The sequence below is a fragment of the Impatiens glandulifera genome, chromosome 6 (assembly GCF_907164915.1).
Source record: "Impatiens glandulifera chromosome 6, dImpGla2.1, whole genome shotgun sequence".
In the NCBI taxonomy this organism is placed as follows: Eukaryota; Viridiplantae; Streptophyta; class Magnoliopsida; order Ericales; family Balsaminaceae; genus Impatiens; species Impatiens glandulifera.
This window is the reverse complement of record NC_061867.1, coordinates 16,590,552-16,601,039: the sequence shown is the minus strand read 5'-3', so window position 1 is coordinate 16,601,039 and position 10,488 is coordinate 16,590,552. Positions and strand designations below refer to the sequence as shown.

At 33.8% G+C, this 10,488-nt stretch overlaps 1 protein-coding gene across 1 annotated transcript; it reads left to right on the top strand.

The window, feature by feature from the left end:
- Positions 1-227: 227 nt before the first annotated feature.
- On the top strand, positions 228-5,373 carry LOC124943261 (alkane hydroxylase MAH1-like). Its single transcript, XM_047483801.1, has 3 exons — positions 228-921; positions 2,998-3,223; positions 3,809-5,373. The coding sequence occupies exons 1-3, from the start codon at positions 230-232 to the stop codon at positions 5,360-5,362; spliced, it is 2,472 nt and encodes an 823-aa protein (XP_047339757.1). The 5' UTR covers positions 228-229; the 3' UTR covers positions 5,363-5,373.
- The last annotated feature ends 5,115 nt before the right edge of the window (positions 5,374-10,488 follow it).

Below are 10,488 nucleotides of genomic sequence, written 5' to 3'. Positions count from 1 at the left end.
AAATACTCAAAATAGGTTTGAAGTGATTAAGATTATCCTTTAAAGTTTATCATGTTAAATTGTTATAAACAGAATAAAGCTTAATATATATTAGAATAAGTTAATACTGGGACAGATATATTATTTGTGTGCCGACCAGCATAATAAATAGGATAGGATAGGCAATAGAGAGTTAGAAACCGAAAGAGAAAAAACAAAGTGTACTTGAGAATTTGAGTGTCTGATCTTAATGGCTGTGTATGAATTTTTGAAGGAATCTTCATCCTCCTACGTATTACTGCTGCTCTTCGTAATCAGCTTGATCATCAGTGTAATAATTCCATATGTTTGTAGAAGCTTCAAATGTTGGCATACTACAGATCCAATCCCGACATGCTGGCCAGTGGTCCGGATGCTCCCGGCTCTTTTTCACAACTCCCGCCGCCTCCACGAATTTGCCACCGACATCCTAATACTCACCGGCGGCACTTTCAATATCAAGGGCCCTTGGTTCGCCAACTCGGATTTGCTCATCACGTCCGATCCGGCCAACATACACCACATCCTCAGCAGAAACTTTGCCAACTACCCGAAAGGCCCACAATTCAGGAAGATATTCCAAGTTCTTGGAGACGGGATTTTCAACGCCGATTCAGAGATATGGGAATATCACAGGAAGACTACCATGTCTTTCTTCAATCATGCCCAGTTCGGGGAATTGCTGATGGAAGTAAGCTGGGCGAAAGTTGAGGCCGGATTAATCCCTGTCATGGAAAACTTTTCAGGCCGAGGTATAACCGTTGATTTGCAAGCATTATTTCAAAGGTTTACTTTCGACACTATATGTGTTCTTACTTTAGGCCATGACCCACAAACACTTTCTATTGATTTGCCCGACGATCCGACCCAGAAGGCTGTAGACATTATTGAAGAGGCCATATTGTACCGACACTGGCGTCATTATTTATTTCAGCGGGAGTTTGTCTTATATACGGATCATGATTCCCTCAAGCATCTTGGTGGTCAGGACAAGATTTCTCATCGTCATGCTTCGTGGGTCTCTTATTTACAGCAGTTTACTTTTGTGATTAAACACAAGGCTGGTGTGTCTAATCGCGTGGCTGATGCTTTGAGTCGTCGTCATGGGCTGTTGGCGGAGATGCGTGTCCATGTACCCGGCTTTGATTCGTTTGTGGACCTCTATCGTGATGATCCTTTCTTTTCTCAAGTCCTCATTCGCATCCAACAGGGGGATTCGAGGGACTTTGTCTTGGAGGATGGGTTCCTTTTCCGCGGTGTGCAGCTGTGCATTCCAGATTGCAGCCTGCGTTTGAGGATGATTCAGGAACTCCACAAAGAAGGCCATGTTGGGCGTGATCGTACCTTCCAGCTTCTTGCAGCTTCTTATTTCTGGCCTTCGATGCGCAAAGAGGTGGGGCGTTTTGTTGCTCGTTGTCGTGTTTGTCAGTTGGCTAAGGGCGCTTCGACTAATGCCGGGTTATACTTGCCTCTGCCTATTCCCACTCAACCATGGTCTGATGTCAGTATGGATTTTGTCCTTGGGCTGCCACGTACCCAGCGTGGTTCTGATTCGATTTTTGTGGTGGTTGACCGATTCTCGAAGATGGTTCATTTCATTCCCTGCAAGAAAACCTCTGATGCTGTGGCTGTTACACAGCTTTATTTCAGGGATGTGTATCGCCTTCATGGACTTCCTGCCTCCATAGTTTCTGATCGGGACACTCGCTTTGTGAGTCACTTTTGGAGGAGTCTTTGGCGTTTGGTTAATACTCAGCTGAATTTTAGCAGTGCCTATCACCCGCAAACTGATGGCCAAACTGAAGTTGTTAATAGGTCTTTGGGGAACCTTCTGCGCAGTTTAATTGGGGATCATCCTAAGGCTTGGGATCTGAAGCTGCCTCAGGCCGAGTTTGCTCACAATCATGCTGTTAATCGCTCCACTGGTTTCAGTCCTTTCCATGTGATTTACGGGCTGTCTCCGCGTGCTCCTCTTGATTTGTTAGCGCTGCCCAGCAAGGTGCGTCCTCATTCCACTGCTGCGGATTTTGTTGGTCAGTTGGCTCAGGTTCATCAGACCACTCATGACCGCTTGGTTGCTGCTACTGCCAAGTACAAGGAGAAGGCTGATTCGAGAAGGCGTGCTGTTGATTTTGAAGTTGGTGACTTTGTGTGGGCTATTCTGACTAAGGATCGTTTTCCAGCTCATGAATATAGCAAGCTTGCTGCTAAGAAGATTGGTCCTGTTGAGATTGTGGAGAAGATCAACCCCAATGCTTATCGTTTACGCCTTCCCAGCCATGTGCGTACCTCTGATGTGTTCAATGTGAAGCATCTTGTTCCTTTTGTGGGTGAGTCTTCTTCTGATGAGGATGATGCGGTTCCAGATTCGAGGACGAATCTTTTCTACCCTGGGGGGAATGATGCGGTGCGAGTCGAAGAGGCGTTTATGCGAAAGTTGCAGCATCCGAAAATATCTCGCAAGTGTCAGATTTCGACGATTGCCTAGTGTTTTTCGGGCGGAAACGTTTAGGGGCTCAAAATCGCATTTTTTATTAGTTTCGGGTGTTTTTTGCAATTTATTAAAAGTTGTTTATTTCTTTTGCAAGCTAGGGTTTGAGTATTTAAAGGATCTTAAAACACTTTGTTAGGGGAAGATTATTAATCAGAAAACGAGGTTTCCTCAATATCTATCAACGTTCGGTATTCGTAAGAATCAACGAATCTTGATAAAGGTTCATCCTAGCCACGCACGCTGCATCACTCTGCTGATGAGCTACTCTACTTATAGCGAACTTAGTTGTTGATCAGCTCAGTGGTTAGCGAACACTACTAATGGCGAGCTTTGTTGCTAGCGAACTCTAATGATGGAGCAGCTTAGCTAATAACGAATTTGTTGATGGCAAGCTCTGTTGATGGCAAGCTCTGATGCTAGCAACTATGTTGTTACCGCGTCTTCAGCTGATGACAACTCTACTGTTAAAACAACTTTGCTGTCAGCAAATTCAGTTGTTTGAGCAACTCTCCGACCAACGAACTCTGTTGTTTGAACAACTCTGCTGCCATCGAACTCTATTGTTTGAGCAACTCTGCTGCCATCGAACTCTGTTGTTTGAGCAACTCTATTGCCATCGAACTCTACTGTTTGAGTAACTATTCTGCCAGCAAGTTTTCAGTTTATGACAGCTCTACTGTTAGCGAGTCTTCAGCTGATAGCATCTCTACGGTTAGCGAGTCATTGATTTTACCAGCATTAGCACATTGCTGAATTTAGTTTTAATAATTCATCAAAATCATGTGTTCATTTTAATTAATTAAAATATTTTTATAATTCAACTTAATTTAAAATTTTCCCCTTTTAACTTAATTTAATAATTCTCTTTTTTCTTTTTCTTTTTATTTATGATTTAGCTTAGTTTAAAAAAAAAAATATATATATATATATATATATATATATATATATATATATATATATATATATATATTAAGGGTTAAATATTCTACATAAATAATGTTATACAAAAGTTTATAATATATAAAAAGTTAAAAAATACTCAAAATAGGTTTGAAGTGATTAAGATTATCATTTAAAGTTTATCATGTTAAATTGTTATAAACAGAATAAAGCTTAATAAAGCTTAATATATATCAGAATAAGTTAATATTGGGACAGATATATTATTTGTGTGCCGACCAGCATAATAAATAGGATAGGATAGGCAATAGAGAGTTAGAAACCGAAAGAGAAAAAACAAAGTGTACTTGAGAATTTGAGTGTCTGATCTTAATGGCTGTGTATGAATTTTTGAAGGAATCTTCATCCTCCTACGTATTACTGCTGCTCTTCGTAATCAGCTTGATCATCAGTGTAATAATTCCATATGTTAATAGAAGCTTCAAATGTTGGCATACTACAGATCCAATCCCGACATGCTGGCCAGTGGTCCGGATGCTCCCGGCTCTTTTTCACAACTCCCGCCGCCTCCACGAATTTGCCACCGACATCCTAATACTCACCGGCGGCACTTTCAATATCAAGGGCCCTTGGTTCGCCAACTCGGATTTGCTCATCACGTCCGATCCGGCCAACATACACCACATCCTCAGCAGAAACTTTGCCAACTACCCGAAAGGCCCACAATTCAGGAAGATATTCCAAGTTCTTGGAGACGGGATTTTCAACGCCGATTCAGAGATATGGGAATATCACAGGAAGACTACCATGTCTTTCTTCAATCATGCCCAGTTCGGGGAATTGCTGATGGAAGTAAGCTGGGCGAAAGTTGAAGCCGGATTAATCCCTTTCATGGAAAACTTTTCAGGCCGAGGCCGAGGTATAACCGTTGATTTGCAAGACATATTTCAAAGGTTTACTTTCGACACTATATGTGTTCTCACTTTAGGCCATGACCCACAAACACTTTCTATTAATTTGCCCGACGATCCGACCCAGAAGGCTGTAGATATTATTGAAGAGGCCATATTGTACCGACATATATTGCCCGAGAGCTTATGGCGGTTGCAAAAATGGCTCAGAGTTGGAATGGAACGGAAGCTTGCAGAAGCATCGACAACGGTTGATAATTTCTTCTACTCTTGTATAGAAAAGTATAATAATCCAAGTCAATTCAGCGCAATTGGTCTTTACTCAAAAGTGTACAAGGAATATTCATTATACTCGTCCTCCAATGGAAAGAGTTTGGACGTGTTTCTTAGGGACACCTTGTTAAATCTGATGATTGCTGGAAGAGACACCACAAGTTCAGCTCTAAGCTGGTTCTTTTGGCTGTTGTCAAGAAATCCCCAAGAGGGGAAGAGAATTCGAGAAGAGATTGAAGCCAAATTGAATATTACCAAAGGAGGGAGCTTGAAGGATCTAAGCAGTCGAGAATTGGGAGAGCTCGTGTATCTTCATGGAGCTTTATGTGAGACCCTGAGGTTGTTCCCATCTGTTGCTTTTGAACATAAATCGCCGCTACAGCCCGATGTGCTGCCAAGCGGCGAAAGAGTGATGCCGAATACGAAGATTGTGTTGTCTTTTTACTCGATGGGGAGGATGGAGAGTATATGGGGGAAGGACTTCATGGAATTCAAGCCGGAGAGATGGATCTCCGACAGTAATAGGAACAGGAATCTGCATGTGCCGTCTTTCAAGTTCCCGGCGTTTAATGCTGGGCCTAGGACATGTTTGGGGAAAGAAATGGCTTTTACACAGATGAAGATTGTGGCTTCTGTCATATTGCTTCGATATGAAATTCAAGTTGTGGAAGATCATCCTGTAATGCCGGCCTCTTCCATTATACTTCATATGAAGCATGGCTTGAAGGTCAGGATCACCCCAAGGGATCGACCTCAAGTTGATTGAAATTAATGATTAATTAAGAATTAAGAATACCAAACTTACTTTGGTTAATCTTAATGGACTGTTCTATTTTAGTACTTGGTTTGATTTTAATTTGGACTGTTGTATTTTAGTACTTTGTTTGATTTTAATTTGGACTGTTGTATTTTAGTACTTTGTTTGATTTTAATTTGTTAAATTATTTAATTTGGACGGTTCTATTTTAGTACTTGGTTTGATTTTAATTTGTTAAATTATAACTGTTTATTTAACTTGTTGTAAATAAGAATGATAATTTGAAACTTTCCTACGATAACCAAACTGAATTACTCTGTTTTGAAGCGATTTTTCTCCGTTTGACCGGTAATTGATCGGGGATGGTATTTGTGTATCTGTCCCGACCCACTCCGATCTCACCCCGATTCTGTCTCGAACTATATAAACACAATTACATATTTAAAATCACCGATATATTTATTTTTTAATTATATTTTATAAAAAAATTAAATTTATTTTTTTATAATAATATAAATTTTTAATATATTATATTAAAAATAACGTTTATATAATTATTATTTTTTAGAAATTATAATATAAAAGGTGTATCGCGGAGATTTTCAGAAATAAACGGAAATAATACTAAAAATTACTCAAGTAAAATGAGGCGGAATGACAGTAGGAGATAATAAAAAATTATATTAATTTTCAAAGTAATAAATTCTTTTATTTATGTCAATTCAAAAAAAAACAATATTTGAATGTAACGTTATATAATTGTATAATTAAATAAATAAGCATATTAAATAAATTTATTTAACAATAAATAATAATGAATTAGTCCTATTGTGAGATACATGGGTTTTTGCCTTTTATAATTTCTTTGCCTTAATCCGAAACTAGAAATAATTGAACTCTTATTTTCAAGAGATGGATTATTAACTTCTCTCAAAACTTCATTTTTTTTTTATCAAAGTAATATTATTAAGCATGTACTTTAATTTACAACAATAATAATTCAACTATTTTTAAATAATTTAATTTATTCAATACTTTGTAAAAGTAATAATATATATTCACTATACAAAAACAAACAAATTCAATGTGATGGGATTCACACTGGTCACATGTTTTAGAGTGGTTGGAGGTATATGGTATCCGATAGCAATCTTATCCGGAATACTGTCCTTTTAAATTAAAATATTCAATTAATAATTCACATAAATTTTATGATATAAAACCTCCGCTACATTTAAAGATAGCGAAATTGCCCTTCACTCACAGCTATAAACTATACCCAGTCCAACAACAAATCTTCAACCCACCTACTATTGTATAATTGGATATAAAATGTAATTTTTTTACAACTATGAACATAGGAGATAAAAAAAACTTTTAGATTGGAAATGATTTTTTTATTTTCCAATTAAGAGCCTTATTAATCAATAAATGTATCCATTTCAATCTTAATTGAATCACTTTTTCATAAAAGAGATAAAAGAGAAGACATTTAAGTCATATAAGAAAAGAATTAATAAGAAAAGGAAAAAGCGTAAGAAATTTAGCTAGAGAAACATAGTCCCAAAAATCTTGGGAGGACGAAAAATAAAGTTGAAATTCACAAAATCAGAAAAATTAGAAAGAAATGTGCTCATAATTTGAAACGGGCCAAAGATGGAGGAAAACAAAGAAAAGAACTCGTTTTACTCTGCTATGGATGAATGCTTATGGTTCAGAGTCAGTCCTAGGTAATTTCTTAGGACATAAACTAAAGAATGAGTCATATCCCCATGAAAAAAAATAATTCTACAACATTATTTTCGTTCAAAGTGGTGTTTAACCATTTTCTTAGCAATATTGACAACTTTCGCAACCAAAACTCCAAGATTTTGTAAAACATTTCCAATAGCTCACTTACAAATTTACAATATCAATTACAATACTTGTTTTTTACCACATTTGTACCAAACATAAATATGATGGATCTAATCGGGAAAGAAAAAAAAAATCTGAAACACTAACTAGTCATGTTTAATATAAATATGCAATACTGTTACCCCGAAAAATCTTTCCCTCAACATCAATTTGTATGTTAAAAATCTTTTTAAATAAAACATTATTTTAAAAGATTTAAGAATACGACCTTTCAAATTAATTATAACAATAATAAATTTATGATCAAATTTCAAATAATTTTTTAGATTTGAAATAATTAAACCAAAATTTGATTTTTAGAAATATGTATATAAATAAATTAAAATATTTTTTTAATTTTATTCATTTGATAAAGAATCGTCAATTGATTTACAATTTAAAATCAATAAAAACTATACGTATACAAACGAGTCCTTTTTAAAAACCTTTGCCCTGAAAAAGCGATTTTTTCAACTTTTAAGAAATAAATATAAAATATAAGTATCTATTCAAAAAATTTGAAATTAAATTAAATCAAATCGAGGAATTGTTTAAAAAAACTAATTTGTGACTAAAGAGTTGCCATCCAAATTTTCTTACAATATTAGGAAAAAATTGGCATGTAGAGTAATAACGTATTTGAAAAAGAAATTTTGTAGGGATCGGTGCTTGATTACACACGAGAAAGGTCAGTAGCGTTATGTCTAATGTGCCCGTTAAAAACAGTCTCTACTTCAAATATTTTAGTCATTAAAAAAATATTATTTACTTATTTTATCAATTTGTTTGTCAATTCCGATCTAAAATATATAGTTTATACCCTAAAACTTAAAGTATAAGATAACAATTTATTAATTTATTTATTTATTTACAATAATATAAAAGTAATGCCTTTAACAAAAAAAAATGAAAAAATAATCAAAGGAATTAAAATTTTATTATATTAGTAAATTATTTTTATAAATATAAATAAATTAATACACAAGTTTTTAGAAAATATTATAGGCAAATATTTAAAATAATCAAAATTTATTTTGATTAAAAATATTATTTTGTTTTTTTATAGAGTGGTAAAAGGCATTTACATTTGTGATTATTTTATTTAAATTTATAAAATTAATTTAAACCGAAATATAAATGGATAATGTGTACGATTTTTTTGGGTTGTCATTCTCGAACAAAAGCTCGAGAAACAATCCATTTTTTATTTAAAATTAAAATTTAAATATTTTTAATATAAATTTAATTAATAAATTTAATTTAGAAAGGAAAATAATAAAAAAAAAAATATGTAGATTAAATTAAGATAATACAAAATGAGAACTTATAGTGAACCTTAAGTGAACCTTAAGTGCTTCCAAAATGTTAGAAGTTTCTTAAACATGTAAGAAACTCTCAAACAACTTCATGCACACAAAAATGAAAAAAATATATATAGTGGATATGATTTAAGCTTTTTGCCTTTTTTTTCTTTTCCTTTTATCTTTTTTTTGGTTTTCTATTTATAGTGGTCTTAATACTCTTCCTTCACGATAGATTGTGGTCTTCTTTTCAGAAAAGAAAATTATAATTTATGGTCGTAAAGAGGCTCACTACTAGTAGTTTGCCCGCTTATTTCAGATTTTTTGGCTTCAAATAATTTTAATTTATTTGTTTCTTTTGAAGGTAATAAAAAAAATAAAAAAATAAAAATAGGAGATTATTTGAAGCCACAAAAGTCCGAAATGAGCATATAAAATAAAATAACAGTTTTAATAATAAATTAAATAATTTAAAATTCAACATATTTATAAAACTATTTTTTATTTTATTTATAAGATACGATATTATTCCTCCAAAAATAATATTAATTTTCCAACAAAAATAATTTGGTAGGCTTTAGATTTATTTAAAAATATAAATTTGGGGAACAATAAATGAGTGTCTACAATTATGGCCCACGCGTAGGGATGGCAATGGGACGAGGAATGCATTTACCATCCCCGTCCCATTTTTATTTCGAGGATTTTTTTAGTACCTTCCACACCCCGTTCAGTTTTGTTCGGTTTCGGGGGATTCCTGCGCGACACCATTAATAAAATATATATTTTTTAAAACAATAATATTATACAATAAAATCATATAAACGTATTTTTTAATATAATATATATTGTAATATAATAAAATTTTATATTATTATAAAGAAATAAATTTACTACTCTTATAAAATAGAGTAAATAAATAAATATATTTAATTATATTTATAGTGTTCGGGGCAGAATCGGGGTGAGATCGGGGCGGGGTGGGGGACACAAATATCATCTTCGCCCCATCCCCGTTCGGTTTCGTGGAAAAACCGTCCCAAACATGGTAATTCGGTTCGGTGTTCGCGGGGCGGTTTCAAATTACCATCTTTACCCACATGTCCGTCCAAATGGACAGTCTCTACTACGAAACTGTTGCCCTTTCAAAACGTGAAGAATTATAACACTTTTTGTTTTGATTCTAAACTTGAGTTATTCATTTAAGGATATAGCCTACATCTATAGGGGATGCGATTATTCCATTCCTAGAGGATATCTAGGATGTTTTAAACTTTAGACAAGGCTAGCAACTTTATAGACAACTCCATAACTTATTATTTTGTTGAATCTGGGAGAAATTATAATATTTAATGGGAAGTCGTCGTAGGTCTAATTAGAGTTTTTTTTTATATTTATCAAACTCAAGACTATAATGTCGGCGCCCAATTTTTGTAAAAATTAGAAAAATAATTTAGGCGTATACACGCCATAATTAGATATTCATTCGAGTCTAGTGATTGATTACGTGTGAGAAATGGTCAAATACAACTATGTCCCACAACGCACATTAGTCTCTAGTATGTCAATTTTGGCCTTTTAAAACATAGTTTACGCTTTATTTTTTAATTTTCTCTTTTATTTTTATTTAGATTAAGGGTGATTTTGTCCACTTTTGATGTGGATCTTGTGTTTTGTTTGTAACAAAATGAAAAAAAATAAATGTACAACATAAAGCCTACAAAAATAAATCATCACATAAATTTTCTTAAAGATTAAAGAGACTAAGAATTTAGAGGGAAATTTGATCAAATGACCCTCAAAAGAGGGTCATTCTCATTTTTAACCTCAAAAAAATCAATTTTTATATTTAACATTTTTTATAAAAAATTTCCCTTTTTACCTTTACTAATTTTTTTCCTTTTTTCTTTTTTTCTTTTCCTTTTCTTTTTCCTTCTT